Raw genomic sequence first — 20585 nt, 5'->3', positions numbered from 1 at the left:
ATGCAGACAAGATACCAGAAGGCTGCCCAGAACTGTAGGCATACAAAAGAGTGAACAGATTAGGGCCAAGCCATTTTACAAATACAAAGCAATGTTGAGGAAAAACAAAAAACGGTGCCAGAAGGATAGCTGGCTTTAGGGCAAAGCTACCCCATGCTGCAGGTGTGTCCTGTTTGAAAGGAGCTACAGAGTTAAAGAATCAACCCTCTCAAAAAAAAAAAAAGAAAAAAGGCAGCAGCATGTAAAAAATACTGCAAAATCCAATATTACTGCAAAACCATAATCCAATTTGCTGGATTGTGAATTGCTGCTGACTGCACTGTGACAAGGCAACTTAAAAGGGCAATGCCCCCGAAGAGTTTTTACACAAAATCAACAAGGAATAGCAGAAATAAGAAGACTGTTCTCCTTATTTCAAAAAAACATTAATATTTCATTAGATTATTGTAAAAAAATACATATAAGTTATGTCCAAATCACTACATACCCAGCCATTGGTAGCTTGACTGACTATGAACCAACAATGGAACAGGTGGTCCAGGAAGGCTTTGGAGTCCATACTTGGAGCTACGCAAAGCCCAACATTGCACATCCTCAAGCAAGCTGCTGTAGCTAATCCTGCTCTGAACAGGGTCATGGACTGGAGGATGACCAGAACTGCAGCCCCTTCCAACTCCAGCAATTCCCTAATTAGATTAGAATGGATTTCTGAGAAGCTATTTAAGGATGCCTGGTTTTTCCCTCAAAATGAATCAGAGAGGGTGCTCTATATACAAGAAAAAGCCTTGGGGAAAAAAAAGAAAACAAAACAAAAAAACCCAAACCAAAAGCAATCCACTTGTGAATGAAGCCTGCAAATGTTTGTTAAATCAGCTTTACTGGTGGACAGAAGGTGACCTTGGACAACACCATGCAGAAAAAGCATTGGTCATCGCTGATGAACAGATTCATGAAGGAACCTAACAGTGAGAAGCAGCAAAATGAACTTCAGAGTCTGGAAATGAAAGGTCCCCAAAATCTCATCACCTACTGAAATCTAAAGTTAAAAGATATACATAACTGTGGAGGTGTCAGAGGCAAATCTGAACTCCACATAGCCAGTGCTCCAGTCTTTCTGACCATATTACTAGTTTTCTTCACAGTTTCTAGGCAAGCAACTGTGTCTCTTAGGGGAGTGCAAAAAACAGGAATATGTAAAATGTCCCTCTATATAAAAGGAACATTAGTCTAAGGTCAGCAGAGGTCAGTGACCTTCTTGAAGAAAAAAGAAAGCAGCTCTTAATGAACAACAGACATGACAGAATAGGGAACTACGCGAGCCACCTCAGTACTCATTTACTGAAGTTTAATGGGCTGTGACCCAGGCTTACAAAATACTTGTACTAACACAAGGGTCTTGTTCAAAACAAACCACCAAAAATAACTCCAAAAAGTGTGTTCCGTTTTGCCAAACCAACTTCCAAAGCCAGAAATTCAAAATGAGAAACTGTTTCTTCCTTTTGCCTATTCTTCCCAATTACAGGACTACTGTAATTACTACATGCCATTATAACACACACATGTTCTTATCCACCCCAAAAGAGAAGTTTTGTTTGTTACCTCTTACCGACAGTTATTTTGACAGTTCTTTTCTGAGAGTCCATCCTCATCTTCTCCCATAATATCCACTGCCGAAAATATCAGTGCAACCAGAATTGCAAAGCAGCATACCAGTGCAAAGATCACAATGCATCTTTGCTGGGACTGAAAGAGATTAAGATTAAAAAAAGTTTTAATGGTGTGAGCACATTCCAGTCAATGACCTGAGACTCTAAATCTTTTACATAAGATCTAAAATTCTCTGAAGATCTTACTACCATAGCTGTCAACATGAAACACACCTCAGGATGAAAACACTCTCAAAATTGTCTTTCACGTATCACCTTGAGATGTATTTTAAATCTCTGAGACTCTGTTAAATAATTCATGTCAAAAATAAGATCCATAATTCAAACTGTTTTCTGTTTGTAACACAAGGAAAGCATTGTGCATTAAAATAATGATTCTTACATTAACTACATATTTTCTGGTTGAGCCTCATAGGTAAAGTATGCACTTAGGATGGCACTCAAAAGTCTTGAGAGTTTTGTTGTGTTTGGCTGAAATAAAACATGTCATTGCGAGCAGAATGAAGAACAAAGGCTTTTTTTATTGCTACACAAAGTAACTGACATTGTTACTATGACTGCCACAGTAACTGAGACACTTTGGCAAGTCCTTGCCCTAAAGTACTTATACGAAAAAATAATTCACAGATGATAGATGGGATTGAAGGAAAAAATGGGATACTGTTGCTTAACATGACAGGCAATACCCTCTGCATCAATGCCCTCATCATCTGCATCTTAATAATCTCAGATTAAATATTAAAACACAGCACAGCACTATTTTATTCTACAATATGAAATCCTTCAGTACCAAATCAGATGCAATCATGTAAAGCCACAGAAAAAGGTGAAACCTCTACAATCTGCTGGCATGCAATTTACATAGCTGCATGAAACAATATTTTTTTCTGAAACCAAATATTCAAACAAATATAATGTGTGCAAAAAACCACACTATAAATAAAAACATAAAAGTCTAACTTCTGTTGCCATAGTTATTTTCTTAATTTTAATTATCACCCTGTAATTAAAATGTCACGTAAAGAAGAAAAGCTTTATAAAGGAATGGGTAAGTGAGAAAGTAGGAAAAGTGTAAGGGAAACAAAGCAATGTCATCTTTGCAGCTGAAAAGCAACTTCATAGTATTTGCATTGCTCCTGACATTTTGTTTAAGATATAATAAGTTTCAGAGTAATAGGAACATTTTCCCATATACATAAAAGAACTACTTTAAATAGGCTTCCAAAACTTGCAAACTAATGCACATCCCAGAAGAAACAAGCTCATGCCTTTCAGAAAAAATCAGATATAAATACTTTATTTCAGTCTATGAAAATCTAAAATGCAGCAAACTACTCCTTCAAAAAACCAGGAACAAATATTCAGAAATTTGGTGAGAAATTAATCCTTTTACCCAACTGTAACACAGAATAAGCTGCTTAAGTTATAGGCATATTTTAAATGCAATGCATATTAGACACTTTTATACATTTGAAATATATATTCATGTTTGTGCTTTCTAATAAATTACCTAAAATCTTCCAAGAATGCAGCATAGGAAAGTCATCTTCAACCATTTACAAGGCCTATTTTTGAAACAAATAAAATTTGGACCTTTTTTTTTTGCTGATACTAGGTATAATCATGGCAACATATGAAAAGAATTAGAAATGATTGCATTTGGGTGTCCAGAACTAAGGCTGCAGTCAGATGCACAGTAGAACTTAAGAGATAAATGTTAAAACATTGCCTTGTTGCCTCATACTACTGGCAAGACAAACGAAGTGTCAAAGATAAAGAGGTATTCAGATCTGGGACACTGCTTTATGCCATTTCTTCGTCAGGAGGGCTAGCACTCTTGCCAAGATGATCGTGGTCTCATGCAGTTTTTTACAGTTTTGTAAGTGTATTTGCAGAAACTGATGCAGCTTCTTCCAAGCACTGAGCATATCACCATGGCAGCAACATAGCAAAGCTACTCCCATACCAGAGAGTCAAACAGAGCTGGGGCTTGTTCTCAAGCCTCTAAGAGCAGGGGATGTGGCCCAGCATGGCTTGCAACATTAGTATTCTTTTTCCTCCCAAACCAGTCAAACTACAGTCATTCTACTCACTGGGAATAGTCCCAGGTCCACATTTTGGGGATAATTGTAATAATAAGCATCCTAGCTGCCACTCAGTATAAATTATTTTATGTCATCGCTCTGGTGAGTAACTCCATCTTCTTTGCTGTGTGAACAACTAGAGAGAGCTACAGGGTCACTGGACCAGCAGGAACCACAGTAGCCTTCAAGGCTGGGCCAGCACACATGGAGGCAGCCAGAGATGTTTCATTAAAAGGAGCCCACTGTACCTCTACCACACATGTCATAAAACAGCCCTACAGCCCTTTTAACTGGCTTAAAATTTAAGGCCAAAAGCTATATAAAATCTGAAGACTATCACAAGGAGAGAAAAAAAAAAACCAAACCCAACAAAACAACAATAAAAAAGGCAGGTGCAACAGATGCCTTAAGTTTCTTTAATACCAAAAAATTTAATGATAGCAATTCCTAGGGGTTTATGTTCCAGGAACACGGAAAGTGGCGGACAACATAATTCTGAATGGAGCCCCTAATCTAGCTTTAAATACTGTTCCACATAAATTTGGAGAACATATTCAAGGTTTCTTGACTTCTGTGTTGCAGCTGAAATTTGTATAAGGTTTAAATCCTTGTTATGTAGAGCTTGTCAAGCTCTGCAGTTTGACTGACTGCTTCTCACTATGAGCGGCACATAGTCCCACTAGTAAGACCACTGCTAATATACTAGCACTAAAATACAGAACTGCATAAATCTGATTTACTGCACTCATTCACACAGATCATTTATAATTACACATTTGTCTTTGACAGTTGTAACAGATTAATTTTTTTCACATGCAGCTTAACAGCATGATTACAAATAGCATAGGGGGCCTTTTAAATCCACACACAGAAAACCAGAACAATATAAAAGGGTGAAAACAGTATTTTATTCTCTCTGAAAAAAAAAAATTAAATAAATCAAAACTAAACCTCCAAGTTTGTGATTCTCCTACATGTACATTTTTAATCATAGGTCTGAGGGGCCAGGTAAAGGCCATTTTTAAAAAATCATACAGATTATTAAGGAGGACTTTGAATGGTTTTACAGTTCATCATCAAATTCTTCTCCTGAGTGGTTATTTTTTTGATTGCTTTTAAATCTATATATGACATTAGAAATAAGTATTTGAATATTGCTTAGATTCAAATTGATGTTTATATTAGAAAATAATAATAATAAAATTACTGGCACCAAACAAGTCTTCTGAGCCTTTTGTTTGGTAATGGTAATAAATCTTACTTTTCATGCACTAATGTCAAACTCCAGGCAATTTTCTAATAGGCTTTTTCTAATTAAAATAGATTAGAATAGACCATACCACTGTTCTACTGTGTGCGCCTCTGTGTACGTGTGCGTGTATGCGCAAGTAACAGCAGGTTTCTTGAAAGCATTCAAAGTAGAAGAGCTCATGCCACAGACAGATCAGAAGAAATCTGCTAGATTTGCTCCTCAGACTCTTGCATCAGTGGGCTCAGGCAGTCCAACTGCTTGGTGCTATGCTGTTCCGTATCCCCTTGACAACTGGGATCCCTCAGAGCTATCCTCCTTCTTCCTTCAGTAAATGCCTGAAAAACCCTTTGTGTGTTTAAGCTTTCTTAATTACAGAATACAGGATCTCTCCAGCTTATGTAGTCCATCTATCCACATACATGGTTAATTTATACAAGTATTACTTCTAACGTATATTTGCCTAACCTGTACCTAAAACCTCCCATTCAAAGGGATCCTGCAGTCTCTTCAGGCAATTCATCCTTGGTGTTAGTACCTTACTGATGCCTAACTTAAGTCTCTTATGGTGCAATATATACCCTTTCCAACTTGGTCAAAATGGAGAACAGAGTATTTCACTCTTTCGTACTGCAGATTCTTACATATTTGAAGATTATTAGAGATACTAAGAGGCCTGGGCCCAGAACATCCACTAGGTTAACTGCACCTGTCAGAGGACAACCTGAAATTTCACTCTTAACAGCATCGAGATCTCTCTATTGTGAACCCAGAAATTCTGTTACATGAGAGAAAGATTTCTTCAGAGGTTATGAAAGACTGGGAAAGAAACTTCTGCAGGATCAAGGACTATCAAAAATGCTGCCATTTTCCATTTCATGAGCAAAACACATTTCTTTCACCTGCCTCATCTATCTTACATAATATCCACATTTAAATAAATTCAACAAAACAACGTATTTACTAAAATAAAGCATGATTATTTTTTATGCTGTTATACCCCAAGTGAGAAAAAGAACAAAAGCTGCACCACTGGAATGCAGTGCAGTATTATTCACACATGATTTTAATCACAAAAGGACCCTTTCTGTTTGTTTATTATTAAGAAAAAGGATAGTCTATGTCAGCTAAGGTTGCATCAGAGTCTGTGATACCCAAGCAGAATTGAAAATGAGAGCAAGAAAGTAAAAGGCCTCCATCTTTACTGCACTTGCATTGCTCAAAGGCTGTTAAGAACACTTCAATGGTCCATAAAGCTTTCATTTTCTTCACAAACAGTAGGTATCTCAGTGACACGCTAAATTTAATCAGGAATTTAATTTTCCCTCAATATTGTACAAAAATGTCCATCTCTCCCCAAACAGGAGCCGTGAAATTGCAATGCTGCATCTACTGAGAAAACTGAGCATATAAAAACAAAACATGTCATGGTTATGAACTAGTGCCTTATTCTTATACCTATTTAAGAACACAGGATGTAATATTTATACATACAGCATACTAATACAGAGTTCACGGCCGTCTGTCATAACCACAGAGGCTCTAAGACTTAGGTTTTCACATCTGCCATGAGTAGCCTGCTCTTTCCTGCAACACGTCTCAGATTTCACACCAGTGTGGGAACAAAAGTGCTCATCTTCAATACTAGCAACCTGTTCAACACCTTTTAAAATTCTGCTTACAACTAGGGTTTTATGTCATGCTACAGCACATTCAGCAAAGAAAGCAAGGAACTGGACTTCAAGAATTAATAATCATTCTTGGGTTAACCTTGATTCTTTAAATCATTATGTGTGTTTATTAGAGAAAAACCATTGCTATAAAGACTGTTTTCCACTAATCTGGAATCTATATACAGTAATAATCTTCATTTCATCCTTAAATCTCCCAGCTAAGATTATTAATATAAATCAGCACTTAATTCCTATTAAAAAAGGGAAGTAACTGATCCAATAGTGCTGAGATAAGTTAAATATTTTCATATTGGCTGGGCCCAGAGAGCTTCGCGCTTGGGTGTTTATGATACTGGCTAAGGCTAACAAAGAACTTTTAGCACTTACCAATGAAAACTGAAAGTATCAGAACACTGGAAAAGCAAAGATGTTACCCATATTTAAGAAAAAAAGTTGAGCGAGCAATAGAAATCAGGAAATTATAGAATCATAGAATGGTTAGCATTGGAAAGGACCTTAAGATCCTCTAGTTCCAACCTCCTGCCACGGGCAGGGGTGCCTCACGCTAAACCATGTAGCCCAAGGCTCTGTCCAGCCTGGCCTTGAACACTGCCAGGGATGGAGCATTTACCACATCTTTAGGCAACCTCTTCCAGTGCCTCACAACCCTCACAGTAAAGAACTTCTTCCTTATATCTAACTTGAACTTCACCTGTTTAAATTTGAACCCATTACCTCCTTGTCTTATCACTACAGTCCCTGATGAAGAGTTCCTCTCTGGCATCCTTACAGGCCCCCTTCAGATACTGGAAGGCTGCTATGAGGTCTCCACGCAGCCTTCTCTTCTCCAGGCTGAACAGCCCCAACTTCCTCAGCCTGTCTTCATACGGGAGGTGCTCCAACCCCCTTTATCATCCTCATGGCCCTCCTCTGGACTTGCTCCATCAGCTCCATGTCCTTCTGTTGAGGACACCAGAATTGCACACATAATATTGTAATTTCAATCTCTAACAAATACTTGAACAAGTAACAAAGCTATTATATGTAAACTCCTAGTAGACAAGAAATTGTAAAGAAAAAGTCATATCTATTTTGATTTCCATCTTTCCTAGTCATGAGCACTGTTATCCTGCTAGAGAAGCTGAAAATAACATATTTTGAACTCTAGTAAAAACCTTCTCACAAAGCACAGAAACTATGTCCAGATTATTACAAGAGAGGTGTAAAGCTGGTATGAATATGCTCATTGAAACAATGTGAGGAGATTCTGCTGTGTATCTGTTTTTGTTCATGTCTTCATTAATAGTCTAAATTATGGACTAGAAATGAACTGTGCCTGTTAAGTTTTCAATTAAAACCAAAGCAGCACAAAATGAAATCATACTGGAACATTAGATTTACTTTTCAAAATGTTCTTGACAATTTAGGTGGTGTGTTGAGAAAAACAGGTTAAAATTCAATTAAGGAAAAGAGCTATCAGCAGGTAGGAGCAAACAATTGCACAGACAGAGGAACTGAGAAAACATTAGGAAAAAGGATAAGCAAAATGATTAAAAAGTTGGAGCAGGTGCTCTAGGAAGACAGAACAAAAATGGGTAGGAGTCAGTAGTTTGGAGAGAAGAACTATGACCAAGAGGTACAAAACCATCAAAAGAGCATCAGGTATAGTGAAGGCAAAATTATTCACTAAGTACCACAATACCAGAAATAGGGGATGTTTACTCAAAGTTGTAGGAGTTAAGTTTCAGAAAGATACAGTACTTTTTTAATGAAGTGGATATAGAACATCAGGAATTTGTTGCCACAGGAGGCCGTGAAAGCAAACAGCAGCAGGTTTAAAAAGAGATTAGACAAAGCCTTTGAAAACATGTCCAGAACAGATGCTAGAGAAAACAGGCAGGGATGATGGGGACATGCTATTGCCACTGTTAGGCATACAGTCCAGGGCTAGATATGCCATGTGTCAGAGCTGTAGAATGCATTTTCTACATTCTTAGATAGTTTTCTTTCTCCATAGAAGAACCCATGAGTTATAGCAGAGTACAACATGAACATGAATCTACTGTGTCACACTGTTGTGTTGACTTAATCCTCTACATCCTGGTATAACACCTCTACTGTGTATGAGGCAAAAATAATCCTTAGCCTCTACTCCAACTTGGCATATTTTGTCCACCTTTCAAGACTGCATGGAGACAGTTCAGAGAAAAATCAACAATAAATATTTAGTCCTGTAGTTACCCACAGAAAGAAGAGAATCAACAGTTAATTCTCCAAACAGCATTCTTTAATGACAGTGTCTTCCAAGCAAACAAGGCATATGAAGTCACACTGTCTGCCCAGCAGTCCTTGGCTACCCAGTTTAATTTGAATCTGTATTTGAAAGAAAGATTTATAAAAATGTAATTATCTCAGACACACAAAATCCAGTATGTAGATAGACTTAGCTGAGAAAGACCAAAATTAGTACCTCTACCAAGGGAAAGATGATCCAGAGTTTTGCCTTCCAGCACATACATAGCTCAGCACCATGCAGCTTCATAGAGACAGAGATGGGAGCAATCACTGCCATGGTGGCATACAGAGGGGCTGTGGGCCCTCATCACACACCCACAGTGAAGCAGCTGCATTGGTTTCACTGCCCATTGAACAAACATTTGATCCAACAGATCAGGAGTCTAACACATGGATAGAAATGTTACTATAAATAGAAATCCAATAAACTGCTTTGAAAGAAATCCAAGGCTTTATGGGTTACTTATCTGAGCTGCCTCCACACAAAGCGCTGTATTACGGAAAGCTATTAACAGTCAGAATATGAGCTGTATAAGAAAATACGGTTTCCAGCACATGACCAACTAACCTCTAATGCATTTTGTTGACCAGAATTGGCAGAAAAGTAGGAGTGAAAAGCCTGAATACATTTAAGTGTTCATGTGCCATTTCCGTGAAATTGGGCCCTAACTTCTCAACATGATGTATCGACAATCCAGCATAACATAACACAGTATTACAGTTCAGCAATGCCAAAAAAAGGCTCTCGTGTACACTATAAAAGGCTACTCAAATCCAGTGTCTCCTGTATTGAAAAGTATTGAACAATCTGAACCAGGCATGAACAACAAATTCAGAATACTATTAAAAACTCTTTAGTAGAAAACACAGTAAACCATATTTCTGTATCTTGATATCTCTTAAAACATCTTTAAACCTGGACCCTTTAAGTAAAGACTCTTACCACAGCTAGCATTAGACTCATTACTCCTCCAGGAATTTTACAAGTAAAAATTGCTGCGCTACGGAAAGCTATAATCGATTTCTTTTTGGATCAGCACTTTGCCATATAATAAAAAGACAGAGTACCTTCAGAAAAAAAAACAAAAAAAAAAAGTCCCCTCCGAAAAAACCCAAACCAAGGGTTTTTAGCAAGGAAGAGGTAAGGTAAGAAAGAACGATGGAAATTATGAAAGATAGAAGAGGTAGATAGGATGTGATACAGAAAGATATAAGAAAAAAGGTAAAAACTCAGATTAGCACTTGAAAGTCTACAAAAAAAGAAATCTGCAGCTAAAAATAGTGTTACATATATACAAATAAAGTACTCAGTTTTATTTGTTAGATCTTTTATGTCCGGTAAGAGACTTTCTAGAAACAACTTCAGTTCACTAATATAATTAAAATCAGAACTCAGCTCTCTTCAGAAACCAGGTGAAACACAGCAAACAATCACTAAGCAAACAAATGTTTAAAGGTCCATCATCTCCCATGAAGAACTGCATCCTATAAGGCAGCATTTTGAGAAAGAATGAAATTAATGCATCAAGATGCAAGCTATTTTGTACACGGCAGAACAGTATATTTAAAATCAGTTCGAACCACTGGAGGACAGCAGGCTGGGGGGATCTAGCAGATGACACAAAGACTGGCCTACAATCCACAGGTCCAGGTATCAGCAGGTGCTGTGGTTGTCTGATTGCCTGCAGAAAACATACTTTGCAATTCTACACCCTTTATGTATCACTCTGGAGTCTACAGCATAACAGGCCAGGCAGTTAGAAAGCTCTACTTTTCTCCAAACTTACTTTCAATTTTATGTTGATAGTCTCACATCCTAATGGAAAACTAGACTGAAATACCAGAACCTCTATAGTTCAGAATGATCCATGAATACTAAACGTGAAGCTGAAGTAACCTGCCATATTGCATCTGTCTGTAGCCTGCAATACTCTTGTTTTCATAATCAACAGAAAAAAAATTAATCTACATGGCTATCATCTTTTCCACATTGTTTATGTAGAAATTCCATTATTCTGACCCACGAGTTTCTTAACTCTCCTCTGGAATGAACAGTTTATTGTACTGTGCTCTGGCTGTCACATTTAGCACTGCAACATCAAAGAATTTGAGGCTGAAGGGACCAGCAAATGTTGGGCAGTTATGGGCAAAGTACCCTTTAAGAGAAAATACAGCAAGCCTAACAATGTCTGTGCAAATATGTATATGACAAATCACTGTATATCATTTTGGCATCCAAAAACACCTAAGCATCTCTGTGGATCTTACTCATATTTGTGCCATGTTCCCTGAAATCAGTGATCATTTGGAATGTAGATTCTGGTTCCAGGACCATTATTAAACATCAAAATTTATTTTTTAATGTGTATATATATATTAAAGATGTATATTTATACACACAGACACCCCATACATATTTTTAATGACTTTAATCAACCAACATTAGTACTTTTCTAAGTCACAAGGAAAAATTAGTAGTACTTAGATATGTTTCTTTGCAAAGTCAGACCAGACTATATACAGACAAATACACTTATATCATACTTGTGATCTCCAATTTACAAATGGTAATGCCTCTGTTTAAAGAGCCTAGGTTTAAAAGTAACTATACCTTATTTTAGTACTTTAGTAACTGGAAAACAAATACTAATGACATAGTTGAGTAACCTGAAACTTGCTGATAGTACAGCATCAGCTACAAATACGTATTTCTTTCAAGACAGTGTTTTACCTAATGATGCTGCTAATAAGGCTTTAAGATAAACTAAATGAAATATAAAAATCCTGCACAAATTTTTTTCCCTAGTGTTTGCATATGTTATTGTTGGCACATTCAATGACCATATGTACAGTCAGCTCAAGCTTCTTGCACACAGCCTTTCACTGTTTTTCCAAGAGGCTTTCAAAAAGAGACAAGACCACATCCACCACCACCAAAACTAAAAATAAGAAATTGTGGCTAGTGGCACATAAACGCCATCAGAGAGGCTGCCACACAAATTTGAGATCAAGTACAGTTCTGCAGCAGAACAAACTCACCACTCTACCTGGAGCATGTTTTTTCCTAGTCAAATTAACAAAGCAAAATATATTACCTTCAACTTTTTCCACTGAGCTTTAAGCATTTCATCCTGCAATTGGGAGAGACTAAGAGCACATGTGCCGTCAATTACAGCAACATCACATTAAGTTCCCATAAAGCAATCATTCTACAAGCAAAGGCAGGTGGTACATCTGAATCTGGAGGTACTAACTTAGTTTGTTAGATAAGTTGGCAGTTTCCCTTTCACAAAGTATAAAAAACAACTTAAGAAGATTTCAAATTATTTTTATTTAAGAGTTTGCTTTTACTCATTCTGATGGGACAAACTTAAGGAAAAATTTTTAACAGCACTGTTATAAGCTGACACAAGTTCATGAAACAAAATTGTCTTACATGGGAAGCATTTCTTTTTAGCTCATTGTGAATTTCTAACTACACTCTGAGTACACACTGAACTAACAGATTTGCATTGGGCCAAGCAAGTTAATGTCATTGTCACAGACAGCACAGCTAATGTGACATTCACAACAGAAATTATATTCTAATGTAAAGAGAGATAAAGGAAAACAAAGCGAGGCTTATGATCTCAGCTAATCAGAGATAAAAAGATAAACTAGTTAATTATAGTGATTAAGTCTATCATATATGCTTGCTTTCTTATGATAGACTTCAGAGGTGATTTAGTTACCACATTTTTTTATCCTATAGAATTCTATGTTTTAATTAAGTTGCAGTATTCATAACTTCTATACCTTAAGTAATTCTACTTGGTGGATAATTCCTTTACTTGCTGGAGAATATGTGGCATTACAATAAAGATGGAACTGCTGTATTTACTTTGGCTTCTGGGAACTAAAAATTATAAACATAAAATTTATGCCTACTATCATTTTTAGAAATAGGAAACAAAGATATTTTGCTCAGATCATCCCTTGCCTGCCCAATGCTTGAAAGAAATTCTCTATATCAAGATCCCTGGATTTCTGCAGAAAAGGAACAAGAGAAAAAACTCCCTTCTTGGCATCTTACTCTTGTCTATGATTCCATATGAAACAGAGAACTGAAGAGTGGGATGTGACCAAGAGCAGCACCATCTCCTACCCTGCATGCAAATCTCCAACATGAAGACAGTCAGGCTAGAAGATCCACATTTTTATGTATCCCCAAAATACAGGTGCCTCTCCTTGGCAGGGACCCCAGGGCTCCGCTTGGCTCACTCTTCTCTGACCAAGAGGCAGTTCTTCCAGTTTTTGTTTTATGTGTGTGTTTTTGTTTTGTATTTGTTTGGAGGTTTTTGTTTGTTTGTTGTTTTGTTTTTATAATGAAAGCACTTCCTAGCAAAGCAGGAATAGAAAAGAAAAAAATCAATTTGTCAAAGTTTTCAATGACTGAAATGTCTGTTGCTACCTATTTGCAATAATTGTTAATAATAAGCCTTAGACTCATTGATTTAAAAGCATTTGGTCAGAAAGGCTTTCCTGGAATCACAACAAAATAACAAAGATTTTCAGATTTACAATGAGAAAAAATTTATAGGCACTCATGAATATATAACAAGCAAACAAAACAAAAAAGGTGTACCAAGATAAAAGAAAGTCAAGAATCAAATAAAACAGCCCTTTAAAACCTCCAATCTTCTACTTTACCATCCTCTGTATGAGATCTGTTAGTGTTCTCAGGGTAGCTCATTGTTGGAGTATTTTTCCTACCCCTAGTGGAGTTGACACACACCATTATGCATTGAGAAGATAGAAGAGAATCAAGTAAGCAGGCCAAAGTGAATTGTTCCTGGATGTCCTCCTCTTTCACTGTTCCAATCATATTCACCCTTTCCTTCTTCCCTGCTCCACACCAAAGAGCAAAATAATTCAACATTAGCATGTTCTCACTCCCACTAACAAGCCCCCACTCTATTCTGCCATCTTACATGTTTCTCTCTTCATCCAATGTAGAGAAGATAACAGGTATCTTGAGGGCAGGACAAAAAAAATTCAGCACCAGTAGGATCTAGGTAGGGTCAAAGAGATTAGTTTTCTAGAGAGTGCTGCAACCATGATCCTGCATCAGCAGAGTGCAAAACTACTCTACTCTGACTTTTCACCTCTTGTTGGAATTATCTGATACCTCTTCCACTAGCAGCCCTTCTTATGCTGCTTTATCTCCATATTTGTAAGGTTAGAATCCTTGTGTTATGTTGGGATATGAAGGAGTCAGAGCTTTTTTCCTCTTCATTTACTTATTTATTGGCTTTATGGTAAGGGTTTTGTCTTACTCAATTTTTAGTCCAATATTATAGAATCATAGAATCGTTAGGGTTGGAAAGGACCTTAAGATCATCAAGTTCCAACCCCTCTGCCATGGGCAGGGACACCTCACACTAAACCATATCACCCAAGGCCTCGTCCAACCTGGTCTTGAACGCTGCCAGGGACGGAGCATTCACAACCTCCCTGGGCAACCTATTCCAGTGCCTCACCCCCCCAACAGTAAAGAACTTCTTCCTTATATCCAATCTAAACTTCCCTTGTTTAAGTTTTAACCCATTACCCCTTGTCCTATCACTACAGGCCCTAATGAAGAGTCCCCCCCCAGCATCCCTATAGGTCCCCTTCAGATACTGGAAGGCTGCTATGAGGTCTCCACGCAGCCTTCTCTTCTCCATTATAGTATTATTCTACTGAATTGGTATCATTACCTATTGGTCTATTATCTAGTCAAAATCTTTATTTTGGTTTTCCTACCCTGTTTATGTAAGCAATAAATTATTTTTAAAAATAATTTCCAAAACATTCTACATAATCTGTGAGCATTGTAACTGACTGAGCATACATAAAAAATAAAATAAAATTGTCACCTTGGCTTCCTATTTTCTATTTTATCTTTGATTTTTTTTCTTTTCATCCAATTGAAAATCCAGATAAAACAGGGCCCAGTTACGTAAAACATTTTGCTTTACTAGGTTGCAGAAAAGCTGCTTTGTCCCTCAGCCCATCAACAATTTTCATGACCCGTAACTTGAAAAATCTCATGAATACCTCCACCTTTCTATTACTTATCCTTTAAGTCAACCCGTGGTTTTAGAAGTTACTGAGAAGGAAAAACATGCTTGCACATGAATATACATATTTATGCACACAGCCTTTACAAGTCTGTTTAATAGGAAAGCAGTCCTAAACATTAAATATATCCAATCTATATGATGTTTTTTTAAAAAATAAGAAGATCCATACAGGTACATGGCCATTCCCAGGAAAACCATCAAGTGTTCTGACCTGAGTTTTTGTCCAGCTTTATTAATGTTTTAAATTAGGTATTCACTAGAGGTTATTTTAATCATTGCTAATTTGGAATTTTAATCATTCTGTAAAATAAAACATGGAATGAAGCTACTGTGAAGATCTGTCTTCTTATTCTCAGTTCTGTAGAAAAGAATCCCAATGAAGTAAAACAAGCAAAAGAGAAGACGAACCTTGAATACAAAACAGCCACACAGCAATTTGACATGGTGGAGGCACATATCCCTCACTTGATATTTCAATGTTCCTGATAGGAGAGGAAGCGTATTGCACCTCACTAACAGAAGTGATGAACAGAGAAAGTGCCAGCAAAGAGTAAGTGCCAAAGAGTGTCACTAAACATTATCACCTTTCATGCTACTCTGAAGTCCGATATTTTTCTGCAGCTTTTTCTTTTCTTTTTTGACAACAAATTTCATTGGGAATACTGTTTTAGGAGGAAAAGAAACTAAATTATTTGGAATACAAGCCTCTTAGGACAGACTATAAACCCAGGAAAACTGTTTTGGGAGAGATATCTGGGAAATCTTAAGTCTCAGGATGACAGTCTCATGCCCAGTCTAAAAATAACAGCATTTTATTAGAAGCTCTCTTTCAAAGTAGCCATTTTGTAAAGCTCTGTAATATTCACACAGACGTCTGGCATTTCACCTTCTACATTTTCAGAAATCTTTGATAATAAGGTTCTAGGGGTCTCAAAATATGGAAATCTGCTGATTTCTCAGAAAGTAGCAAAATGCTAATTAATAGCTACCATTTTTGAATTAATCTGAGATATGTAGATCCTACACTGTCATATTATATTGACTTGTATTTTTTCTCCTGAAAGCAATAGCTATAAAACTCATTTACATGTGAAAGCAATCTTAGAGTATATATAATTTTTGTATGTGTTGCTTAAGGCTGAAATGTATTTCACATGAATAAAAATCAATAGTGTTTATTGTGTATTCTGGTAAAGTAATAAATGAAATTCAAGTAAAATTAGGTACACATTTGCTTTCTGAATGTATAACATTTTAACAAGTATAATTTTAAGCAACATACATGGATACTCTACCAGTACTCTACTCGGAAATTACATAGGTAAGATAGGTTGATAACATTTCCACATGATGTGCATCACCATGTGTCGCTGTACATACTAGTTAAGAGAACAGAGGTTCTCACAATTCTGCTTACATTCCTTATGCATAGGAATCTGTAAGCCTAATGGCAACAGGCTTTCTCTTCTTAGTTTCCTATCCATTTGTAAAGAAAATCAGCAAAATGTCCAGTGGTATAGATATGCTATATATGTCCTTCTTCAGATCACATTCCAAATGAATTTGATTATTTCTGAGATAACATACATTATCAGAAACAAGACAAACCAGGATTACTATAGAAAGCTATGTTAAAGGCTGTGCATGCGCTCATACTATGATCTGATTGATACTCCATGTTCATGTTTACATAGACTTTATTTTTAAATTGCAGGTATTTATTCCCATATTAAATAACTTCAAAGAGTTTTACACAAAACTAGTTACAGAAAGCACTGCTTACAAACTAAAAGAAGTGTAATTTTGTTTAGTGACTGACATGCACTGAATGATAGTCAAGCAAGTGAATTGGTATCTTTGATGGCATTTATAAGAAAAATGCACATATATATGTTCTACAAAGCTTACTTCTGGGCAAATGCCACTGTACATCATAAGCATAGCAGTTCCCAAATTTTCTGGGTCACTGAAACACTGCCAGACCTCAAGAGCTGTAATAAGAAACCACAACTATTGATCAACACATAGCAACTGCAATAAAGGTGAAGTAAACACTAATATTTAATACACTTCAGTGGGTCAGCTAAAGATCATCTACCACAAGTTTTGTAGATCATCAATGCTGTCCAGACCACACACTACAAAACTTCACAAACAGAGCAAGCCTTATGATCTGGGTTCAAAGTTACCTTTTCCTATAGTGGAGAGGTATGGTAAGATGCAGAGACCACACTCAAACCCAACTCTCCAAATGTACAGAAAAGATAATTGGAATATGTGTTCTCAATATAAAGCAAAAGACAATATTTTGTAGCAGCTTTGCGCTAAAGACGTGTGTATGCATACATTATAGCATATGTATGCTAAATATACATATATAATGTATGCTAAAAACGACAAATGTTTTACAGTGAGTTTACCAAATGAGCCAACACTTGTTACTGTTTAGTAACTTGTTACTGGAGAGAGGGTTGCTCTGAAACACTATCCTTATCCACTGAAGAGCCATCAAGCTTGCTAGCATACTCCAACTTAAATCTTATGTTCCCCATTTTTATACAATGGCAAACTTCCCATCTGTTCCTGTCCTTCTCTACTCCCCACCTTTCTTTTGTACTGAACTGGCCACTGGCTTAGAAGAAACTGCTGTGTATAACCATTTTGACACTGTCCTTACAAGGAGTAAGGATTGACTCTACCTTCAAAAAGCATACGTAATTAATTTTTCTATAATGCCAAAGCAAAAAATCCACTTTGACTGAAAATGTGATAAAATTCTTTCAAATCATAAACCTTTAGCCCTTCTCTTTCAAGGGGCATTAAAATGCAGACTATAATAATGTAAAAGTCATTCAAAACAACCTTTTCAGGGACAATATGCACTTGTTTAAAACCTTTGCCTTTTCTTCAGTTCATTCTGTCTGGCTATGAAAACACCAGCTCCCTATGGACCTAAAGGTATAATTAGATATGTGCCTAAGCCAAAACTCATCCACTTCAATGAGTTCAAATTCATATTTTGCCAACGGCATAATACTGTGGCTGTAATCTAACACATTCATTTTGTGATGTTCAAAATGTACAGCCAGGTAGCAACCTCATACCTCAAGCACTTCTGTTTAGCATGGTTCTCTGCCAGACAAACCTCTTTGATCTCATTTTGAGATTACCCTGAATATATAAAGAAAAATTATTATATATGGTATAAAGTCATCAGCTTGATTTGTACTATGAAAACAAGATTCTTGATCAAAATTTAATAGATGATTCAAAGCATCTGGTACCTTATTAAATATTCATGTTACCCTATTTTGTATTACCAAGGAGAGATGGCATTTTCATTTGCCTTTGTTGCTAAGACTTTTTGACAGATTTATAATTTTCTTTGTCCATTTCTTCTGCTCCATTCTCTAAAGGCCCTTCCACAAAATGAAACAGTTCTAGGTTTTGTCCATCTTATGATAATTATGCTCTTCTATAGGACACACTAAGTGGCAAGACCTCACTCTTTGTCTACTAGGACTGCAAGGCCGGATTTGTTTCTAAAACTTAGCTTTGTGCTCAGCTGCTAAGCTTTTTACCAAGAAAAAGTGAACAATCTTAACAAAGTATGACAGTAACTTATTTTTCTATTTTTTGTTCTTTTGTGTGTTATGTTTGTATATACATAGTTCTAAAATAACCTTACTATGCTCACTCACCTTCAAAATTTGCACTTACGCAAACATGAACAGAATTTGGTTCCTCTTCTTATCTACCCCATGGCTGACAACTTCTACAAAGTTACTTAGTAGAAATGAAAATGTTTAAATACATGTCATTCTGATATATTTGCTTCTTGCATGGCTTTCAGCTTAGTTCTTACATAAAAAAAAAAACAACAAACAATGGTTATCTGGAAACTAACCTTGCTATCTGAACTACATACTAATAATTTTGTAATAAACTCTGTTACTTTCAGAAAAATCATTACAAAGATAAAATTTTTTGCCTAAGCAGCACAGACGGTATGTTTTTAAACATGAGGGCAAAGAAAATACTAGCTTCTATGCAAACCTGATGTCCTGGCTTACAATCAAACTGTAATTTCGGATGTGCATTCTCCAGAACCCCACAACACCCAAGAAAGCTTGTGTTTCTTTCTTATTAGTTGGTGGAGACATTGCTGTTATCTTACTGATGACATTATCGCGTGGGGTGATACAGTGGAAGAAGTTTTTGAGAAAGGGAGGAAAATAATCCAAATCCTGCTGAAAGCCAGTTTTGCCATAAAATGGAGTAAGGGACCTGCACAGGAGAGTCAATTTTTGGGAATAAAATGGCAAGATGAATGCAGACAGATCCCCACAGATGTGATCAACAAGATAACAGCAATGTCTCCACCAACTAATAAGAAAGAAACGCAAGCTTTCTTGGGTGCTGTGGGGTTCTGGAGAATGCACATCCTGAATTACAGCTTGATTGTAAACCCTCTCTATCATGTCACCCAGAAGAACGATTTTAAATGGGGCCCTGAGCAACAGCAAGCCTTTGAGCAAATTAAACGCGAGATAGTTCACGCAGTAGCCCTTGGACCAGTCCGGACCGGGCCAGATGTAAAAAATGTGCTGTACACTGCAGCTGGGGAGAACGGTCCTACCTGGAGCCTCTGGCAGAAAGCTCCAGGGGAGACTTGAGGTCGACCCCTCAAGCCTTTGGAGTCAGGGATACAGAGGATCTGAGGCCAGCTATACCCCAACTGAGAAAGAGGTACTGGCAGCCTATGAAGGGGTTCGAGCTGCTTCGGAAGTGATTGGCACTGAAGCACAGCTCCTCCTGGACCCAAGCTGCCCGTGCTAGGCTGGATGTTCAAAGACAGGGTCTCCTCTACACATGCAACTGATGCTACATGGAGTAAGTGGGCTGCACTAATTACACAACGAACTCAAATAGGAAATCCCAGTTGTCCAGGCATTCTAGAAGTCATCATGGACTGGCCAGAGGGCAAAGATTTCGGAATGTCACCAGAAGAGGGGGTGATGCGTGCTGAAGAGGCCCCATGTTGGGTGCCAAAAAGAACTGTTGTCGTTTAAGGCCATCTGGCAACCCAGAACCACACAGCCATTCCCTCACTGCCCCCTCTTCCTCCCCCCAGCTCCTGGAGGGATGGGGAGGAGAATCAGAAGAATGTAACTCCCACAGGTTGAGATAAGAACAGTCCAGTAACTAAGGTATAACACAAACCACCACTGCTACCACCAATAATAACAATGATAGGGGAAATAACAGGGGAAGAGAATACAACCGCTCACCAACCACCCGTCGATACCCAACCTGACCCAAGCAGTGATCTAGCCCTTCTGGGTAACTGCCCCCAGTTTATATACTGGGCATGATGTGCTGTGGTATGGAATACCTCTTTGGCTAGTTTGGGTCAGGTGTCTTGTCTCTGCTTCCTCCCAGCTTCCCCTCCTCCCTGGCAGAGCATGAGACTCATAAAGTCCTTGATCAGAGTAAACATTACTGAGCAACAA

At 37.4% G+C, this 20585-nt stretch overlaps 1 protein-coding gene across 10 annotated transcripts in view; it reads right to left on the bottom strand.

Annotated features, from left to right (window-relative positions):
• The window catches only part of PLD5 (phospholipase D family member 5), a 166071-nt gene that overhangs the window by 98200 nt on the left and 47286 nt on the right, over positions 1-20585 (bottom strand). For 3 of the 10 annotated variants that reach the window (XM_061471155.1, XM_061471157.1, XM_061471156.1), the window contains exon 2: positions 1607-1743. The exons of 1 other annotated variant lie outside the window; for it this stretch is intronic. In XM_061471155.1, coding sequence (XP_061327139.1) covers positions 1607-1743 — 137 coding nt within the window. Of the gene's footprint in view, positions 1-1599; positions 1744-20585 lie in introns of those variants that run through there. 6 more of the 10 variants (XM_061471163.1, XM_061471164.1, XM_061471162.1 and 3 more) reach the window with 3 other exon arrangements.

The sequence above is a fragment of the Pezoporus flaviventris genome, unplaced genomic scaffold (assembly GCF_033815535.1).
Source record: "Pezoporus flaviventris isolate CSIRO_AGI_PZ_B2104156 unplaced genomic scaffold, CSIRO_AGI_Pfla_v1 ptg000066l, whole genome shotgun sequence".
NCBI classification, from domain to species: Eukaryota; Metazoa; Chordata; class Aves; order Psittaciformes; family Psittacidae; genus Pezoporus; species Pezoporus flaviventris.
The sequence above is the reverse complement of the archived record's forward strand: the minus strand, read 5'-3'. Positions and strand labels throughout refer to the sequence as shown.